This window comes from Microtus oregoni, unplaced genomic scaffold (assembly GCF_018167655.1).
Source record: "Microtus oregoni isolate MIOR12 unplaced genomic scaffold, Mior012 000009F_ref0000495, whole genome shotgun sequence".
NCBI classification, from domain to species: domain Eukaryota; kingdom Metazoa; phylum Chordata; class Mammalia; order Rodentia; family Cricetidae; genus Microtus; species Microtus oregoni.
In genome coordinates, this window is record NW_024543068.1 from 16,053,470 (window position 1) to 16,075,212 (window position 21,743).

Here is a 21,743-nt window from a genome sequence, read left to right on the forward strand (position 1 = left end):
GTGGCTGCATCAAAGGGCCATCTCTACTCCATCCTCCAGGCCCAGAGTAAGCAGCAATTTGAGAGGCAGCCCCCTTTTATTTTTAGCCTCAAAAAAACCCCAAAAGCCTACAGAGCAGCGCTCACCAAAGCGTCTCTTACAAAGCTGTTGTTTGACTTGGGTTGAGAAAATGACAGGCTGAGTTCTGCACCAAGAAGAGAAGGGGGATAAACGGCAAATGGGGGGGGGGAGAGAAAAAAAGGAGTGCCCCCCTGCCAACCTCCATCTCCCTGAGTCCTCCCCTAGGCCTGGGTGGACCCTGCCTGGGTAATCGTCCCCTGCTATATTTAAAAACCACAGATGTGTTTGGAGGGGACTTAATTTTGGAATTGCGGGCGGCATCTCCTGGGGACAAGGGGAAAGCCGGTGCTGAGCTCCCGCTTGCTAGCTTCCAACTCTGGGGAATCCAGGTCAGGACGCGTCGCCTTCTCACAGCTGCCGCCTGCCGCGAAGCTCCAAGCTCCAGGGCCCAACGATTGGGTGGGTGGCCTCCGGGTAGGGCTTGCGTCCGCATTCGATCTTCCGGGGGCTCTCTGTGTGCGAGGATCGGGCCCAATGTCCCTGGCCCGCCGCGAAGCGCTGTGCAAGTCTCCCCTCCGTGTGCCAGGCTAAATATGCGCGGCTTGTCATTCGGTGTGGCTGTCTCCCAGCTGATAGGGTGACGTCGGGTTTGGAGGCTTGGAGATTGGCTTTTTGATTTGGCTTCTTGCGGAGGCTTAATGGGCAAAGCTCTAGGCTCGCCCAGAAACCGGCCCCTACGCTCGTCCCCTCTGCACGCTGCGAGGCCGAGACGTCTCCCGCGGTGACGGCGGGCGAGGTTGAGTCGCGCGCTCCCAGCCTCGGGAAAGCCCGGGCGACGCGGCAGCCAGCCCCCGCCGGGGTCCCTCCGAGCCGCCAGGGCGCGCCGCGCTGCTCTCCGTCCCGCCCCTCCCGCAGGGATCCCCAGGCGAAGGCGGCCGGGACTCCGGGCCTTGCCCGGGCCACTCTCGGGCCATCCGTGTTCCTTGGCTCGGCGCCGAGGGTCCGCACTCTGCGCCCTGAGCCCTGGCCCCCCGGCGCTCGAGTTCCAAATGCGTTGCCCCGCAGCCCCCTGACAGCTGCCAGCCCGCGAGCTCCGGCGGGTGGCCGCGGCGGACTGTCATGCCCTGGACGCCGCTGCAGCCGGCCCGCAGCCCGCGGGGGCGATGAGCCGCTGCGGCCGGTGAGGAGCCGGGCGGCTCGGGCATCGCGCACCTTTCTAACCCGCCTCACTTGCCCATCGGGCTCCGGAGGCTGAGGGGAATCGGTGAGTAATGGGATGAGCCCACAACCCACCCCCACCCCGGTGGGCGGCAGAGGCAGAAGACGCCAAGATCTGGGGTTTAAGATACCCCCAAGAGGGTCCCTGGTGGAGAAGAATCATAAGTTATTTCTGAAGATCATTCGCATGCACTGCCTTCCTGTAGGTTAGTGCCAGAAGTGGGGGAGGGAGCTCGGGAAAGTGTACGTTGTGTATGCGGTGTTGCGGGGAGGATCTCGCAGAGTGTCTAGGCGAGGGTGCTTGGGTTGCCTCCAGAGATGCCTGTGAGCCACGGTACTGGAAACGTGGCTACAGTCCTGTCCTGGGTTTGCTGACTTAGTGGAGGGGGGCATCTCAATGGGGGAATCTGCTTGCCAGATGTGTGTGTGTGTGTGTGTGTGTGTGTGTATGCGCGCGTGCGTGCGTGTGTCTCGCCGGTGCCAGGGCTTGTTGGGCTCCTGGGGCTGACTGCCCACCGGTTCTGGGGTTAGGTGGGGGACCGCGTTATTCGCTTGGCACGGACCCAGGTACACACACACACACACACACACACACACACACCACCGCACACTGCACACGTACACGGGCACACCAACCTTGGGACTCCTTTGGCGCCAGCCCGCAACTGCAGCCCCAGCGCGCCCATTTCCCCCCCTCCCCCCACCCCGCAGACTCCTGGGCCAAGCAGAAGATAAGAGAGACTCCTAAGTCCTGAGATTTCAGAGCCCCCATGGTCTGGGAGATCCCAGGCCCTGGAGAGAAGTGAAACTAAGCCCCCTTCTCATCAATCCCTCAACTAACTCTCTCTCTCTCTCTCTCTCTCTCTCTCTCTCTCTCTCTCTCTCTCACACACACACACACACACACACACACACACACACACACGCCCTCATTTTAAGGCTAGCCCTGCTTCTGCAGGCCCTGACTGACCTGCCCTGAGAACCTGAGCCACTGGGGCAGAGGATGAAAATGATTTGCTAGAGGGGCTTTGCGGGGTGGGGGGCGGGGGAGGAGACAGTTTTTTCCTTTTTATTCGTTGTGTTTTATTTTTAACCATGTTGAGGGGGGCTAAATAGAGCAAACGCCTTTAATGCAGTGCTGTAAATTTCCTCGCTCACTGCCTGCCTCCTATCCCCCCCCCCCCTTTCTCTTGTGGCAATTAAAAACAAACCTCTGAACCTTTAGTGCTAAGGTTTGTTTCCCAGGCAGAAAGATTGAAATTGGGTGCAATTTATCAGAAATGCAGGCTGCAGCTGGGCGCCAGGTGCCCAGCTCCTGGGTGGCCAAGAAACCCCAAAGGGGGAGGCTTGTGGGTACATGATAGGAACACATCCGGTCTTCTGGTGAGGTACCAAAAGGGAAGCCTGCGGGCCTCCAGCGACCTGGTGACTTGCAGCCGCGCTCCTGTGATTAATCTTCCACAGCTGTTGTGCTCTGTCTGTCCAATTGAGCTGAGCTCTTGTTTACCTCGGTTTTCAAATATAGCTGCTGCGCCACGATCTTCCTGAAACAGGGGCGTCAGTTCACTGTGGATGGACAAATGACCTCCGGCTGGCCCTTCTCCCTATCTTCCCAGCCCCATAACTGCCTCTGTCTGGCTCACCCAGCTGTAAGAGGAAGCTATTCCTAAACTCAGGCCTTGCAATGTTGCAAAAGAGGATGGTTGATGGCCAGAGCTTTTGGCGACTGGATGGGGACTAGTCACACAGGGCTGGCACTGCAATCTTCATTCTCATTAGCCGTCCTTCACACATGTCTCTTTCTTTAAATAAATGAACCGTGTGTGTGTGTGTGTGTGTGTGTGTGTGTGTGTGTGTGTGTAAGGAGATCCCACAGAGCCCATATAACTGGGAACTGACTGTAGTGGTTCCTTCTTAATTTGATGAAGACCAGAAGGCTATGGTGCAGGTCCCTTTACATGGAATGCCCATTGTTCTTTCACACGCCAGTCCTCAACACCCCTTACGGGGGAAAGCCTTCCATTCCTTCTGACTAGGCTCAATTTCCTTACTCCGTCAATCCACAATCTGAACCTATCACTTTGAAGTGATCTAAGACGCAACTCAATTTTACTGATGTAACTGAGCGACGCCAAGAGCAGCTCTGGACAATGAGCCCTGCAAAGACAGGAGGAAGGATAACTGGCTGTTTATCCCCAATGCATCCCCAGGGCCTAACCCTGTGCCTGGCATCAAGCCGGCACTTGGTGACTGTTTTGTTAAACTAATGGAACCAGAGGGTTATGCTGCATCTTCGCCCCCGTGGGTCTTCTACTCCAGGTCAGAGAAGAGAGGGAAGTTTCCGAACTAACTCTGTTTTGCTGTTGTTGGCTTTGTTTCGTCTGTAGAATCAAGCCAGGCCTGGCAGCGTCTGTCTGTAGCCTCAGCAGGAGGATTACAGATTCAGGGCCTGCCTGGGCAATGTAGTGAGAACCCATCAACAACAATGAAAAAGATTGGTGTGTGGGGGTGTGGGCCAGTAAAACAAGGTTGTAGCTCAGTGGGAAAGCTCTTGACTAGGATGATCGTTTAATCTGTAGTACTATAAAAAATAAAATCCTCGCTCCGGATCCCTTCATGAGCTGGCACCATGACTCCGTGCTCCAGCCCTCTTCTATTCCTTGTGCCAATCAGTTCTTTTGTATAATCTCTGGTCACAGTGATGCGTATCATTCGTAGGCAGCAGTGTGACATTGTTTCCCACCCTGTCTGGTCCAGCCATTGCCCACAATCAGGATTTGGGAGATGTCACCATCTTGGTTTCTCCTCACAGTCCTAAGTTTGATAAGTGGGGTGGAGTAATTCCCTTCACTCCAGTCCAGTTGCTTTGCCTAGAGCTTCAAATATTTTCTCCAAAAGAGAAAGCCTTCTCTTGATATTTTGGGGAGACATTTATTGAACAAGCATTCAGAAAGCACTTACTCTGCCAGATATAAGCTAGATAACAGAGGCATACGAGACCGGATGGTTCCTTTCCTCATAAACACACATGCTAGCAGGGACACCAACCAATGAGGAGTCAAATACTGTATAAAGTGATTTCTGCTACCTGAAGGGCAATGTCAGACCAGTGGAAGTAAATAGAAACAGTCACCTCTTCTTGGGGCCTGGAGGCTACCTCTTAGGACAGCTGAGCTCAGAAAGGAAGGATGGGTTCAGGTTAGCTTTGGTGAAAGCAGAGAGGGGGTAGAGGGGAAAAGAAGACAGCACTGAGCAAAAAGATCAGTGTTTGAGATGTCTAAAGTGGAGAGGGGATTTTCTAAATGCCTGGACACAGAGATGCAGGGGGATGAGGCCAGAGAAGCTGTAGGGTCAGAGAAGCTGGTAGGGTCAAACCGCGAAGGGCTTGCACTCTGTGCTAAGGAACCACACGGAATTTTCCAGTGAGGCTTTAGGAAAGCTTTAACTCCAGAAGTGAAGGAGCAAACTAGAGTTTTATACAATGTGCAGACACTGGCTGGAACTGGGATGTAGGACCAGTGGGAAGCTTCTGTAGCTCTCCAAGTGTGCTAATGGAGAGAGGGGTTATGTGCAAACTAGAATGATCTTATAGTTTGGGTTGTGAACCTAGCTTTTAAATATCTCCAGTCCTAGAATGTCCTTTTGAGGAAGGTGGTCCACTGATTTTCTTCAGTGAGGCTGGCTTATGTTTGATTGTCCATATATGTCTCGAATAGACATTGTAAACGCAGCCTTGGAGGAGAGAAGCTTTAGAAGGGAGGAGGAATGGCTCCAGCATGGAAAAGGCATACTTCCTGGTACTCTGAGCTACAAAGCAAGACAAACCCTGAAAGATGAAGGATGGAGAGGTCTTTAAGGATATAAAAGCCTTCCCACCCTCAGAAGGAGCACTGGAAGATGAGACAGATTCACATTTATATTAAATCTGTAGAGACCATTGGAGCAGGACTTCTAGATATGTGTGTATGAAGACAGACTTCTTGAAGGAACCGTTTGGGGGAGTTGCTAAATCTAATCGCAGGATCCTGGATACTTGGCTGTTTTATACAGAGTCCCACCTACTAAGAAAACTGCTTCACTTCATCCTAGATATAGCATGGAGCAGGCCAAGAAGCACGAGCTGCTCTGATTCGTGGCTTGACAAAAATCAGGTGACCCCGGTTGTGCAAGAGTGCAGGGTCATGTGGTAACTAAATCTGGAAGCAGGGACTAGAAGCTAAGTCTCCTCTGCTTCCAGGTGGTGCTTTCTAGATCCTTTGAGAGGAGAGGAACTCACTGTCCAGGGGAATGAAGACTGTGTGGTACAGTCAGACCCTTTTCCTCTATCATGTCTGCTCCACTTGGCTTCTCCTCCAACCCTGTCACTACCCTTAGGACCCCGCTCCTTTCCTGAAGAGCAACCGCTCTCTTGCTAAACAGGACTCCTTCTCTTATCTGGAGTCGCTTGCTCCTTGAACACAGAATCCTGTCTCTCCACAAGCCCTGCTCTAAAAAGAGTGTCGTGTGTCCACTTTCCCCTTCCACCACCCTCTCCCCATCTGATCTTGATTAAAGTTTTGAAATTGTATAGTGATAATTATTTTATTTCCTTATCACTCCATTGCTCATCACTTCCTGCTTTTCACCTTCTACCCCAGGACCTCCCGCTCTCCAGACTGTAGTGAGCGTGCTCTCTCTCTCTTTCTCTCTCTCCCCATACTCACTTTCATCAGATAATGTGGACCATTAGCTCCTAAGACCTTTCCTTGCTGGGCTTCTGGTGGATTGAGCTCTCCTATGGTCCCTCGTCTTCTTCTCAAAGAATCTGCCCCCTTCCCATTTCTCCCTTTCTCCACCGTCCCTTGGCGGTCTTCCCTGGTGGCTTGTGCTATTACTCCAGGATGTTCCTGGAGCATGTGCCTCTAGCTCCGCATGCCTCTGCCTTACGTCTAGCCACTTGCACACTGTCTGAAACAAGATGTCCATCAGTTTCAGGAATTGGATATACTCAGTGATACTCAGTTGACCTTTCTCAGTGTGCAGTCCCTAGTGGCCTTCTACTGCAATACTCAACGGCTTTCTCAGAATGACTGGCAGTGCTCTGGGCCCCCAAATGCTCCAACTCTCCTGTTTCAACCTCAGCAACACTTTCTCCTAGGAAAAAAAATACGTTAAAGTAAGAATTCAATACAAACACTGTGTCTAGGGGTCTACCAAAAGCTCCGCCCATGTGGTTCATGTGACCCACACCCGTCATACTCCCTCCCTAGCCAGGCAGGGAACCACCTTGTGGCTGTGCCTTTTTGCTCCTCAGAAGGAACTAAAGGGGGAGTAAATTTGAGGGGAATCATGAAGGGAGGGGGAGAGAGAGAGAGAGAGAGAGAGAGCGCAGCTTCAACGACAGCAGCAGCTAGAAGATGTTCCCTGTGAAAGGGAGGCAGGCCCGCACACCACTGGGATTGATGGCATGAGAGAAGCCCCCAGCTCTATCTCAGAGAGACGACTCTGATGGCTTGCCAGACCCCATTTGTTTTTCATTTAGGCAATGATATGATTGAATTCCCTATTTCAACATTTTAAAACTTAAGATAAATGAAGTGACATTAAAATGAATCAAACCATGGGAGAACGGTCTAAGGAAAACCTGTGTAAAAGACAGCAATTCCCAGCTTCCCTCAGCCACAGGTCAGAAGGACGCCAGCACTCTTGCATTGACGTTGAGTCACGTCAACCATAGAGTCTAGAGGTGGTCTCTGTGGAACAGCCAGGGACAGGAGGAAGAGCAACATCTAGGTAGATGTGGATGTTTCTCACACCTCTGCCCGCTGACCCAATTTTCTCTCAGTTCAGGGATTGCTTTTCTTTGGCCCTTCCCTGCCTGACATATACCAGCAGGCTGGGTGGAAAGAGACTTCTGTAATCAGCGTAGAAAAGTTTGCTCTTGGCTCCATACTTACCTGTATAGAAATCTTGACCGTTGACTGAACACCAGATTCTTCATCTGTGTGATCACCCCCCGATAAAAATAAAGGGAGACCATGCAAGTGAGAAGGCCTTTGTAAACTCTTGGCGCATTGACTAGCTAAATCTCTGTTGAATGAATGATTCAGGGTCAATACTGGTTCTCATGCTCATATCCTCCAAAACAAGAGGCAGGTGTGGGTGAGAACGCTCAAGCTGAGGGGAGGAACTGAGCTGATTGGACTGTAGACAATGCTCTCACACCACATGGTTCTTCTGGTTCTTCTAAAGGAACAGAACTTGCTGTTTTCTGAGGGTTTTAGCTAACTATTTACTTCTCTCCCTACGCGTCATCGGGAAGCTTGAAGTCTCAAAATACATGGCTTCCTAGTCATTTAATTCTATGGTTATTCTTCATTCATTCAATAAATATATATTGAGCCCTCCATATCCCAGTCTCTAGTCTGAAACACATTTCTTGCCCGGATAGAATTTTTGTTTCTTGGTAAGCCAAAAAATAAATAGACAAAAGCAACAATGTGTTCAGCAAGTGATATGTGCTCTGAAAGACATGAAAACGACATGGCAGAGAGTCCTGGAGAAGGGCCAGAGTCTGGGAAGGAAAGTGCCATTGGGGACCAGAATGGAATGAAAAAGGGACACGTGTGGATATGGTTGAGACAGACCCATAGCCAGAATCATTAGCTCACTTTACCTTAGTGGGGCTGCAAAGCATGTCAACAAGAGGTAAAGTCGGCCAATTAGCAGTTAGAAGAGGAGCAAAGTGTCCAGAAATGCTGAGGTGCAAGGAACGGCATGATCTCTTTGGTAGGTAGGTTTTTTTTTGTTTGTTTGTTTTATAAATATCTAATTGGTTTTGGTAGCACTAGTTGTAATCCCAGCACCCAGAAGACAGAAGCAGGATAGCAAGTTCAAGATGAGCATGGGCGGCACAACGAGGCCCTGTCTCAGGAAAAAACTATCTGTGGGGAGCAGAATATGAATTGGGGAAAGACTGGCAGATGTATTAGTAATCAAGGAAAGATATACAATTCTGACTGGACAGAAGTTAGGCCAGAGTGTGACCTGGATTTACACTCAGTAAACCTGAGAACACATGCAGGCAGCACTATCTTCAAAGAACCTATGAGTTTTATGGGAACACAATAAGTACTCAGCAGATAAGAACCATCACCATCACCACTACCATCGCCACCCCAACCTTCCAACTCCCCCCCCCCCACCACCAGGGAATAAATAAATAAAGCCTTCTTGTACTCAAACTTGGGTGTGCATTAATCTTAAAACTTTGTATCTTTCAAAGCTGAAAAAACTTAAAAATCCCCATAGCTCTCTTTCCTGGGAGTGATGCTTTCAAAGGCGCCGTTCCCTCTACAGGAATTACATTCTTATTTTTTGACAGACAGGAGATCTCTAATCCCACCCCTTCCCTAATGTTCTCAGCCAGTGATTTTAAGTTCCCAGACCACTTGCTTGAATTTAGATACTGACCTGTGTACACTTCTGTGTACTCATTGGGGGTGGAGACAGGGACACTCCGTCAGGCTACTGAATCAACCAAAGTCTTCACCTCCACTAAACTGAGGAGCACACTAGTGCCTTGATTGGATTCCAAGGACTCCCTGCGCTCTTCCTTGGGGCGGGGGGGTCATGTAGAACTCTTGCTGGCCTTATTTTGTTTGTCCAGTGTTCCGTAAAGTCCTGAGCTATGTAGGTGTGTGACTTGGATCCTTTGTGACGATTCCTCCAGCTCCCCTTTCTGTGGTCCTGGATCTCTGAAGCAGAAGGAGTGTTCATTGGAGGACCAGTGTGATGCAGAAGATGCCAGTGTGATGAGCTTGCTGCGAGCCTTCATTCCTTTCTTTGACTGTCACTTTGTTGTCCCCGTTCTCCATCTTCGACTGATTCTACCTTGGGTAGCTCTGAAATCCATGGCTTCCTCAGCATTAGTTTCTCCTCCTCCTTCCCCCCAGTGCTGAGAGAGTTTAAACAGTAGGCCCTGCTTTTGTTCATCCTGGGGGGGGGGTGTTCCATGTTGCCATCACTTCAGACTGTTTGTCCAAAAGATCTTAATCCTATCTCTCCTCTGCTTAAAAAACTTTCAGCTTATATTGCTCCTCATATTTTCCAAGGTGATGCCCAAATTCTTTGGTGAGGCATTCAAGGCCTTCTAGAGATTTCTCACCTAGTTCCACAGCTGATCTCAGATGCCCTCTGCCACAGCACATTGTCTGCCTTTCTCTAAATGCACATTGCGCATCTTGAGTTCCACAAATTCCTTCCACGTTGGGCTTCCTGCTGTCCATGTTGACAGTACACCAGCTTTCGCCTAGCTAGCTACCATTCAGTTTTCAAGCCACAGATATGTTAGCTGGGTCACAGAACTGGCCCCAGTGGCCCCATGCCAGTCTAACCCTTTCTTCTTCAAATTTCCTTGCCACATCGTTGTATGTCCTTCCACATATAACACTTGTTTTGTCCTAATTACTCAGTTTTCTGTCACTTTTCCCCAATGCAATGTGTGCTTCTCAAGAAGGATGATATTTTTGTTCGTCTTACTCAAATTTGAAAATCTTTGCTCACAGCATCCCCAACAGATGGTTCTCCATCCTCCAGTCGAATGCTGCCAAGGGTGGGGGAAATCAGTGGATATTATTCCTACTAATTTTCTTCTGCACATCCATTCAATAAATCTACTGAGTATCTACTATAAGCTAGACACTGATTTAGGCACTGGGGATACAGAAATATGATTTCAAAAACCTCTAGCCCCTCTTAGAATTTGTTTTGTGTGTGTGTGTGTGTGTGTGTGTGTGTGTGTGTGTATGTGTTTGTGGGGAAAAATATGTTTAGGACAAAGGTTCAGAGTAACCTCTCACAGCATGTCAACCTGCGTCACTTCCACACAGAGCTTCACGCAAGCACCGGTTGGAGAGCGAATGAATGAACAAAAAGGTCACAGGAACTAGAGATGGCCTGTGCTGCCATCACCGAAAGGAAAAATAACTAGAAATCTGTTTGGCTGAAACCAGAAGAGCAGAATCCCTGTAAGGGAAGAACACTCTAGTTCTATATATCCTTAGTATGAGCAAAACACGGCAAGCTTAGAGAGAACAACCAAAGGGGGAACTATCCTTATGTGAAAGAGAATGCTATCCTTGGCACTGCACAAAAACGTATGGGAGTCCCTGAGGGTGAGAGTCTTGCACAGCAAGGCTTCATTGCAGTCACTTGTAGGTCATGATGCAGCGGAAGTCCTTCTGGCCCAGGAAAATCCTTGATGGTTGAAATCCTCAAGAAGCATATGTAGTCAGATTATAGTGAGGGGACGAGCAGGCCTGCTTTTCGTCCTGCCCAGCTCCCACATGGCTAGCTTTACACCTGAAATAACAACACACAAATTGTATTCATTTATACACTGCTTGGCCCATTAGCTCTAGCCTCTTCTTGGCTAACTCTCATATCTTGACTAACCAATTTCTAATAATCTGTGTAGCACCACAAGGTGGTGGCTTACCGGGAAAGATTCAGCATGTCTGACCTGGCAGCTGGCTCCATCGCGGCTGGCCTCACTTCCTTCTACCCAGCATCCTGTTCTGTTTACTCCACCTACCTAGTTTTCTGTCCTATCAAAGGGCCAAGGCCGTTTCTTTATTAACCAATGAAAGTAACACATAGACAGATGATATCTCCTCCACCATCAGATCCTGGTTTTCTTTCCCAAGATTCTCAAACTTAGCAGTATCTTGAAGATCAATGGAGGATCTTGATAAGAACACAAACATCTAGGCTCTAATCCTAGAAAGCCTAAAATTAGAGCGGAAGTAGAACCTAGACATCCACACTTTTCGGGGATCCCAGGTTATTCTGACACACAGACATCTCTAGAATGTGGACTTCCTTCATCACCATCTCCAGCTGATGGAGGACGTGAAGATGTAGATTCCATTAACCTAAGCAGAGGCCCAATCCTCCCAGGTCTCTGGCCCATTCTCCCTATTGGCGACTCCACAGATTCTCTGGATTTTGTAAGTTTAGTAAATTGTAGTATCTTTCAATCATGAGATGTTATAAGGAAAAAAGATATCCAAGTTTAACTACTTGGCTCCAATCAGTGGTTCTTCATTGAGAATAGTCACTCATCTAAATCTCAAACAAGAAGGATAGATTGCTCAGTAACCATTATCACTGGCTACTTTGGCAGAGCATCTAGGTTTGGTTTCAAGCACCCACATGGAAGATCCAAACTGTCTATAACTCCAGTTTCAAGGGATCTGATGCTCTTTTCTACCCTTTATAGGTGCTTCATGCATGTGGTGCACAGATATACGTGTAGACAAAACACTCACACACATAAAAATAAGTACATTTTTAAAAACTTAAGCAACAAACTCTTCTCTACATTGAGTTGAAATCTCTCATGGAACTGCCAGAAAAGTGTGGATGTTGTGGCCGTACACAAATAATCCCAGGGCAGTGTATATGATCTTCTGTGTGGACAACTCATTTCTGAAGTAGAGGAGGGGGGCATCGCTAGGAAAGGCTTCCCAGAAGGAGTGGGGTGTCTTGGACCCCAGTTTGCTATCCTACTTGTCCAACAAGCTTTCATTCCCTGGGGCTTAGAAGCCGACTTTGCAGTTGACATTCTGAGTTTCAAAGCTCAGATGTGTCACTTGCTTGGCTAATGGACCTCCTGTGAGGTCCATTATGAATTGGCTGAGCCCCCATATCTTCTTCTCCAGAACACAGAACAACGTCTGTCTCACTATGGCAGAGTGAGGTGTTAAACAGAAGACACGAAAGTGCCTAGCACGATGCCAACCATCGAATGGGTTCTTAATGGAGGCTCAATTTTATTGTCATTCCCAAGTCTGTGCTTTGTATATAGTCTGAGTAGACTGAAGCTCTGCTCTGTCTATGGACTTTCTTTTCTTAAGTGTGGGGTTTCCTTGAAAGTGTTGACAGGTTTCCATGGCATCGTCACATGGTTCAGGTGCCATTAAAACGTGTGAGGTTTAAGAGAAGGCAAAAGATGGCATTTGTATGAGACTGGAGGAGGAAGGACTGTGCAATATGACTCCCCGTGTCACTGTAAGATTGTCCACATTATTCTAAAGTTCTAATGCACTTCATCCGCTCCCCATGTCACCACCTCAGAGCCACCTACCTGAGTGCTCAGGGCAGCACAGCAAGAGAAGGGCATCAATGACTTCCCAGGCTGTAACTGTATTCATCAGAAGATAAACTCTATGAGTTATAACTCATTCATGGCTGTACCCCAATCAGCAGCACAGCATCTCTCCCTAAATGGACAAGGAACAGTTGCTTACAAAATGGACTCAATCCAAGAGGCTTTTGGTAAATCCAGAATGAAAACTCTCCTTGACCTTGTCTCAGCCTCTTCTCCCTTCCACCCTCCCTTGGCTTATTCTTTATCCTCTGAGCTCTGCTTGGGAATCTGAACTCCAAGCCTGGCTCTCCTACTGCTTGGGCTGATCTAACTTAAATATGTCCCTTCTGGATAATCAAAGCATCCTTGTGTCGAATAACTGTAAACACTGTCGAACCCAATCTGAGATTTAGGGATAAAGAGGGTATTGTCCCTAACAGCATCACGGACTTCTCAGGGTCTCCCACTCACTGAGACACAACTGTGAATCAATCTTGCCTCTTACTTTCAAATTCAAGGCTTACTATTTTGTTCCAAGCTGCCTTGGAACATGTAGGACCTGCAGACTTGTGGGGGCGGTGGAGGGAAGCCTCTGTATCCAGGAGGACTCAACTTTATTCTCTCTGGGCTCTTGCTCAAACATGGGACCCAATATGATGTGTTCCTGATGCAGACTTCCAAAATTCAGGTGCCTACCATTCCCCTTAGTAACTGTGATGTTGGTCAAATGAGCGAACCTTTCTGAGCTCGAATGTGCCATCTATAGAATGGATATGATCGTGCCTCCTTCCCTGGTTGATAAGAAATAATGCAAGAAAAGCATTGAGCATCATCAGGTTTTCCTCCACGGATCCAGATTCTAATTGCATCAGTCGAACTACCAGAGCATCCCAAGTCACATCTGTCTGCCATGCCCCTTAGACAGAGCAGGGTGAGCATCTGAAGACACATCTGTCTGCCATACCCCTTAGACAGAGCAGGGAGTTGAGGACCTGCAAGGACTCTGCACAAACATCTCCTGAGGTGGCCACAGGAAACTCTGCAGTGTGCTTGCATCCAGATGACATGTCAGAGCAAGCGCAGCCGGGCTGCATCTATAACTTTAATGTCAATTGGCTGTGACGCCTGTGCAGGGGGGCCTGGATTTAGAAGCAGAGCAGATAGACTCTACCAAGGCTGGTGACAGGCCCTAAACTCTGTTCCCATTGGAGAAAGTGGAGGGCGTAGCAGGAGGGAGAATTGCTCAGTCTGGCCTGGTGGCATTGTTTTATTAATGATCTGGACGAGCAGAGGAACAGTGATTTTAATTAAATTTGCCAGCAATATTAAAAGATGTCGGGAGCTACCGCTGAGGACACAGACACCTTGCAGAAGGCCCTGGGGAGTGAGGGGGAGTGAATTAGGAGAATAAACCAGGAAGGAGACAGGAGGTCATGGACTAAGCCAGGACATGTGTTCTGCTGAAGGGGCAGAAGGGAAGCAGGGGGTCACTCTGTGTGGAGTAAGCCATAGTCCCCTATTATCTGCAGCTGCTCTGTTCCCAAGCGTATTTTGAACTAATCTTCCTCTTCCAGTCTTTTCTTCCTTAGAGCTATCCTAAGCCTTTGGGGAAATGGATTTTTCTGAAACACAAATCAGACTGTGTTATTCTTCTGTTTAGAATCCCATCATTGGTTTTCCTTGTCTTAGGATCAAATTCCATCTTCTCAGCCTGCCATGGAAGACCTATAGTGAATGGACACGCCCCTGCCATCCGGCTTCTTCTGGCTTCTCTTCCCCGGGCTCTCTTTCCTGTCTCAAGTCGCCATGTCTTTGCCGGGGCTGTTCTCTTTGACTGGAATGCTCTTCTTGCTTTCTTTATTTTCTTTAAAGCTCACTCATGCTTGAAGACCTATTTCAGGGATCATCTCCTTCAGAACTGCCTCCCCGAGTCCCACGCTGGCTCAGCGCCCTCCCTGAGTACCTGGAGCCTTCTGCCCTTGCCCCCACACTTTGTAGGGAAACTGTCTATTTTTGTGTCTCTTTCTCCTCCTACTCAAGTGTACCATGGCGGGCAAACACTGCGTCTCATTTTTCATTTTACCCACTGGCATGTCGTGGCAAATCACAGGCATTTGTCAATATTTGTCAAGTTGAATGATGAGGAGAATATTCAGGTGGGTGACAGAAGCAGGCAGCCAGTGTAGCCCTGAGCCTGGGGACTCCGAAGCTCTGTCAAATGGCTAGTGTCTCCTCCGTGGGTACAACCACACAGTCACATTGATCCCGAGTCTGCATCAGACTGGGAGCTGACTGGAGCCATTCATGTTCTACAACAAAATGGGACCTTTTGGTAAAAATCGAGTGAGTGGCTTAAAACTGTACGCTTTATGTCATATCCCTGTATATTTTGGCTCTATTAATGATTTCTTTTGGCTTAAACTTTGAGTAAATGATTGAAATAAGACATTTTCTCAAAAATATAAAAAAAGAAATAAAAATTTTACTAACTTCGTAGGGTTGTTATAAAAATTACAAATAACATGATGTGTGTAGTAAATGCTTAGCAATAGTAATTGCTGTTAATATCTTTTCCAAGCTGAGCCCTATCGCTGGGTCTGGGTCTTTAAAAGGGTAAGGAGATACCCTGAAAGATTAGAATCTGCCTCAGTTTGTATTTGGGCCTGGAACAATGGCATTAAATAAAAAGACAATTGACTTTGTAAGTGGTCTAACAACGCTGCAGCCAGAATCTATTTCTGGGGTTCGGAGGGCAGAAAGAGAAAGCAGGCACTCAGAGTTTCTTCCTTCAGCGCCAAACACTGGTGCGAGTGCTTCCTAGCCAGTCGCCTTTCTGCCTTTTCCTTTTATTCTTGCCTTCAGCTTGCCTGTTTTCTCAGCCTCCAAGTCTAGTCCCATGACAGGGCATTCCCCATGACAGCCTGGAGCCACAGTCTGTCTGCAGGACTGAGGAATAACAAAGACCATGGCTCTGCCCTGCTGAGCAGGACAACTACCTCCATGATGCCCCACATCTGTGGATGGCTGCCCACTTGGGATGCCACCTTCATTCACCCCATGGGCTCTTGATTAAAAAGCTGCTTCAGCTGGGCCCACCTCCATCTCTTCCTGCAAGGCGCCTATGAGAAACAACCAAGTCAGGAGTTTTCAAAGTGGAGGCTAGAAGGCAAGATCCTCCCTTGTCCGCAATTCTCAAGGGCAAATAAGTATCAGATTTGTGGATGGGGATCTTTCTGCACACCACAGCTCCAAGACCTTTTTCCAAGCTTTGGATGCGATGCTGAACATTTTCAAGCACTCTGCTCCTGAATAGTTATCTCATGACCCCTTATCTTCCACGTGAAGTCAAGGACAAGGACCCCACGCCACTGTTATGGTGATGCTGCTCAGTTCCTGGATTAGTGTGGGCCCCAGCCTTGGGTGCTGTTCTGGGCAATATGAAGGGAAGGTCATCTATAGCTCTCTGGAAGGAAGACCTTTGTAGTTAGAGTATAGGCTGCATGTCTTTGTACTGGGGGGAAATTTCTGTCAGTGAGTTTTAGGAAATTAAAGAGAGCCTACACAACCTCTAAAATTGACTCATGATTCATCTATGAGATCTTTATATATTTCCAAAGCAATTAACTATAATTTAGATCATAAAATAGTTTTGGAAGAAGGCTGATTGATCTCTCGGGAGGCTTTTTTTTTTTTGGTGACTACATTTATCCATTTCAAAAGTGCGCATTTAAGAAACCCTGCTAACACCTACTCAGGATTCCACAGTAAACAGGGGAGACCCAGCCCTTGCTCTTATGTGAGCACAGCTTAATGGATAAGACATTAATCATCTAATACTAGAAAATAAACATACAATTTCAGAGCATTTGAAATGCCAGAGAGAGAAAGACTCCAGTGGGAGGAGATAACAGAGAGCACTGACCATTCTAATCAGTCAAAGGACATTTGTTGTTGTTGTTGTTGTTTGAGAAAGTGATACTGGGTTGGTACAGAGTGTTGTTGGGATTGGAAGGTACAAAGAGGAAGCTCTCCTTCCAGGCATGAATAACGGCAAGTGCAAAGGTCCTGAGGTAGATACTATCTTGTATAATCAGGGAGAAATGAAGGAAGGGCATTGCTGAATTGTAGTGAGATAACAAGAGGATGGAGTGGGAAGATAATGAAGGATATAGCTCCCACGGGGCTTTTTTTTTTGCTGGTCATGGTAGGGAATAAAGGATTTATACCAAAAGCAAGAAGAAACTATGGAAGATCTTCAGCTAGTGGGGAGTGAGACACTTAAATCTGTGGTTTTATGGGGGTGGGGGACAGCTGTTTGATGACTATACTTGACTGGAACTATTGTTCAGTGGAAGGGTACTTGTCTAGCAGGTGTGGGGTCCTTGGTTCTCGTCCCAGAATCCCAATAGTACTGACTGAAGAGGAAAGCAGAATTGAGATTTATTCTCTGGCAAGAGTTGGAGTGGGGCTTTTAGTTAGAAGGTCACTGTAGCAGGTCCATCGGATAGGGGACAATGGTGACTTGGACCTTGAGGGTGGTGGTGAAGACCGGAAAGAGAGCTAACAGGATTCAGTGCGGGACTGGACACAGAGCAGGAGGGAGAGGGTTGCTTGCGGACGAACACCTGTTACCTGCACAGATAACTGGGTAGGTGGGAGCGACGCTTTCAGAAGTGAGAACCACTGGAGAAAGAATAGCCTGTGTGGAAGATGAGGACCTCGACGCCTCTGAGGCGTTGAATAACTGGAAGCCCATATCCACCCATTACTAACCACATTCCACAGGGTTTTAGCAGCGAGGGGGAAGTGGATGGCTTGCCTATAAAAACTCGGGTTTGGTTGTTTCCATTCCTGTTCTGTCTGAGTAAGCCAGAGAGCGGAAGGACTTATAGCCACAAATGAAGTCGCCTCCGTTGGAAACCCTGAGTGTCCTTCCAGTCTCTTCAACAGGGCCACCATGCAGTGCTTTGAGCCCAACAGATAAGGCCACGTGCCTTCCCCAAATATGCTTCCCGTCTTTACAGACGTGTTTATGAGAACCGTTCCCATGTTTTATTAGTAACAATGTCTACTTATTGGCCCTCTCCATGTTTTCCCTCAGAATTCTGCAGCTGAATGATCCATAGCCTGTCTTGCGCATGGTTTGATAGGTGAGCCAGAGGCACAGTCGGAGGCACACTTTGCAGAGTTTCAGTTTAGCTCCGGTGCAGACAGCGGTCACTATGAAATTAATTTTATTATTTTTACAAGGAGCCTCAAAAATCCCTGGCTGCCTCCAGAAGTTTTGTATTTGAGGAAGGAGCTTTTACCCACAAGAGCTCAATTACACACAGAACAAGGTGTTCTATCCCAGGGACCAGCCCATTAAAAACACACCTCAATTCAGCACATGCGCTTGCAAACCTGTGCTTTGCAAGGTTCTTGAGTACGGAAGCAAGGCAAAGACGACTGAGATTTCTAGCAACGGTACAAGTGGGAAAAAAGACTCAGGGCACAAGGACCTCTTTGAAGTTTATTCTAGGGACAAGGGGAGCTACAACTCAGGACTAGGGGGTGTCATTTGGGTTTCCACTCCTAGCCTTGCCAGCTATTTCAAACCATTCTGCCACCGAGTCTCCACCAGATGGTTTTTGAGGCCAGAGAAGCTATTCGTGTCTTCCATTGACATCCAGTTTTCCAAGTGAGAGACAGCTCCGTATGTCAGTGCCATATGTCAATCGAGGTGAACCATCCATTTGTGTTGGTGGGAACCTGCCATTTGTTGACCCCATTTTTTCTCATGCCTTTTCCTGCCTCTCTGATTTTTCTTTCTAGGTCTCAGGCCTGTCAGGAGGACCATTGGTGCTGCGGTGGAGCAGGAAGCTAAGTCTTGTGTATGGCGTGGTTACGGTTGCAGCCTCTCACCTCTGCCTTCCTCCATTTTGGGCTGGTTACTTTTGTGCTCTTCCTGAATGGTCTTCGAGCAGAGGCCGGTGACTCGGGGGATGTGCCCAGTGCAGGCCAGAACAATGAGTCCTGTTCGGGGTCATCGGACTGCAAGGAGGGGGTCATCCTGCCAATCTGGTACCCAGAGAACCCTTCCCTTGGGGATAAGATTGCTAGGGTCATTGTCTATTTTGTGGCCCTGATATACATGTTTCTTGGGGTGTCTATCATTGCTGACCGCTTCATGGCGTCGATTGAAGTTATCACCTCCCAGGAGAGGGAAGTTACTATCAAAAAGCCCAATGGAGAGACCAGCACAACTACAATTAGGGTCTGGAATGAAACTGTTTCCAATTTGACCCTGATGGCCCTGGGCTCATCTGCTCCAGAGATTCTCTTGTCTCTGATTGAGGTGTGTGGTCACGGGTTCATTGCTGGTGACCTGGGACCATCCACCATCGTCGGCAGCGCAGCCTTCAACATGTTCATCATCATTGGCATATGCGTCTATGTGATCCCGGACGGGGAGACCCGGAAAATCAAGCACCTGCGAGTCTTCTTCGTCACTGCTGCTTGGAGCATCTTTGCCTATATCTGGCTCTACATGATCCTAGCAGTCTTCTCTCCTGGTGTGGTCCAGGTGTGGGAAGGCCTCCTTACCCTCTTCTTCTTTCCAGTGTGTGTCCTGCTGGCTTGGGCGGCAGATAAGCGGCTGCTCTTCTACAAATACATGCACAAAAAATACCGCACAGATAAACACCGAGGAATTATCATTGAGACAGAGGGCGAGCACCCTAAGGGCATTGAGATGGATGGGAAAATGATGAACTCTCACTTCCTAGATGGGAACCTGGTCCCCTTGGAAGGGAAGGAGGTAGATGAGTCTCGCAGGGAGATGATCCGGATTCTTAAGGATCTGAAACAAAAACACCCAGAGAAGGACTTAGATCAGCTGGTGGAGATGGCCAATTACTATGCCCTTTCCCACCAACAGAAGAGCCGCGCTTTCTACCGCATCCAAGCCACCCGCATGATGACAGGTGCAGGCAATATACTTAAGAAACATGCAGCAGAGCAGGCCAAGAAGACCGCGAGCATGAGCGAGGTGCACACGGAAGAGCCCGAGGACTTTGCCTCCAAAGTCTTCTTCGACCCGTGTTCCTACCAGTGCCTGGAGAACTGTGGAGCTGTCCTCCTGACTGTGGTGAGGAAAGGAGGGGACGTGTCCAAGACCATGTACGTGGACTACAAAACAGAGGATGGCTCTGCCAATGCCGGGGCCGACTATGAGTTCACAGAGGGCACGGTGGTTCTGAAGCCAGGCGAGACCCAGAAGGAGTTCTCGGTGGGCATCATTGACGATGACATTTTTGAGGAGGACGAGCACTTCTTTGTGAGGCTGAGCAATGTCCGTGTGGAAGAGGAGCAGCTGGAGGAAGGGATGCCCCCAGCCATGCTCAATAGTCTTCCCTTGCCTCGGGCTGTCCTGGCCTCCCCTTGTGTGGCCACAGTGACCATCTTGGATGATGACCATGCAGGAATTTTCACTTTTGAATGTGATACCATTCATGTCAGTGAGAGCATTGGCGTTATGGAAGTCAAGGTTCTGAGGACATCAGGTGCCCGGGGCACAGTCATCGTTCCTTTTAGGACAGTAGAAGGGACAGCCAAGGGTGGTGGTGAGGACTTTGAGGATACGTATGGGGAGCTGGAGTTCAAGAATGATGAAACTGTGTAAGTAACCTTCCCATATTTCCTTCCCGCACAGCCCACCCTGCGCCGCCTCTCTCTGAACTTCCACACAACTCCTTCCATCGCTCTGTTATGTCTGTGTTAATTGCAAACTTTGCTTTCATCACAGGTATGCGGGATCAGCAGACACCACTGGATGGGGCCTGTGCCCAAGCCCCCCTTAAGTTTTCTCGTTCTAAATTGTTTCTAGACAAAGAGTCCTGTGGCAAGGTCTAAGCACACAGAACGTTCTGTCCATTAAAACCCAAGACGATGCATGGCAGAGGTGTGAGACAGTAGATGCTTATATGCGATCTTGGAGAATGCTAGCCAGCAAGCAAGAGCTGGGAAAGCACACAGGCTTCTCCCTCTTCTCTCTTCCGTACCAAGGGTTATGAGTTTGGAAACTTACTATTCTAGGACAATAATAGTCTGGTCATAGTATCCTCAAGGAAATAATTGGCACTGGTTTATTTCTCCCCAGGACCACATTGCAGTTGTGCTACGTCTCCAGATTCCAGACACTCCCCTTTCCATTTAGAAATTGAGAAGCTGATTGAAACTTGGCAAGGTCTTTAAATATCCATAAGCTATTTTGTGGAACATGGCTTGTCTAACTTGAATGAGGCAAGTTAATGACCAGAGTACTGGAAACGTCATGGAGAGGGAAAAGTCTTCGGGCCATTGTCTTTGCCTCTAGGTCCGGTCTAAGCTTCAGATTCTGGCTAGACGCTGAAGGGGACTTGTGAACGAAACCACGTCTTCTGTGTGGTTTCACAGTCCAAGTCTCCCCTGCACTGTTTCTGCCCCATCCCTCCCATCGGAGAGGCTGATCTTTTGTCGTCTCTCTTCACTGATCCTTCCTGAAAATGGGGCATTCTGAATCTCTGGTTGCACAGATAACACTGAAAAAGTAAAAATTGGTTTTCTTAGCTTGCAGCAGGGTCAGCTTTTCAAGGAAGCTCATGAGGATACCAATGAGAAAGGTACCCTCCTCTGAGTATCTACTGTTCCACAGTAGGAGATGCTGTGGAGGAGAGATATCAAGGGGGATGGAAAACTGCTCCCAGAACCTGGGACTTCTATTCAGGAGAAATGGAATTATTCAGAAAGCAGAAGGAAAGGAAGGGAAGGGTCTCATGGAAAGGGAGATCAATAGGCCCAGGAAAGGTGTTCTTGGAGAATTTCTTCTTGGGTCTGCCTGTTGGGCAGCCATGGAACGATCTAAAAGGCTTCAATTCTGCTGGCAACAGCTGGGTGGCCCAAGAGATTCTTCTGTTGTGTTTCCCCCGTCTCTTTTGACTTTGGACAAGTCACTTAGCAACTGAAAGAAACACTCATATAAAGTATGGCGATAATAATACTTTCCTTGTCTGGAGGCAGGGTCGGATTATCACACATGTCCTTCCAGCTCTAATATCTTCTGAACCCAAATATAGGCATTGAATGTTGGTCATATTATCACTCGCTGTAAGAATAGGGCAAGGGAAACTGATTCCTAAATTGTAATAGCTTTGAGAAGTTGGTTTGTCAGAACACTGTTGAGACTTTTTTACTAGGAAGGATAATCATTTGTTAACATAAGCAAAAACCTGTGCCTTCTGGAGAATACTAGCCATTTCTACATGATTCACAATAGTATTCATACATACATGGAAAGCCAGGCTCTCACTGGGAA

At 48.3% G+C, this 21,743-nt stretch overlaps 1 protein-coding gene across 4 annotated transcripts in view; it reads left to right on the forward strand.

Moving 5' to 3' along the window:
- Positions 1 to 660: 660 nt before the first annotated feature.
- The window catches only part of Slc8a3 (solute carrier family 8 member A3), a 150,481-nt gene continuing 129,398 nt past the window's right edge, over positions 661 to 21,743 (forward strand). The window contains exons 1-2 of one of the 4 annotated variants that reach the window (XM_041658404.1): positions 661 to 1,324; positions 18,224 to 20,068. In XM_041658404.1, the coding sequence (XP_041514338.1) occupies positions 18,285 to 20,068 (1,784 nt within the window). In that variant the 5' untranslated portion in view covers positions 661 to 1,324; positions 18,224 to 18,284. Of the gene's footprint in view, positions 1,325 to 1,394; positions 1,485 to 18,223; positions 20,069 to 21,743 lie in introns of those variants that run through there. The other 3 variants (XM_041658402.1, XM_041658405.1, XM_041658403.1) reach the window with 3 other exon arrangements.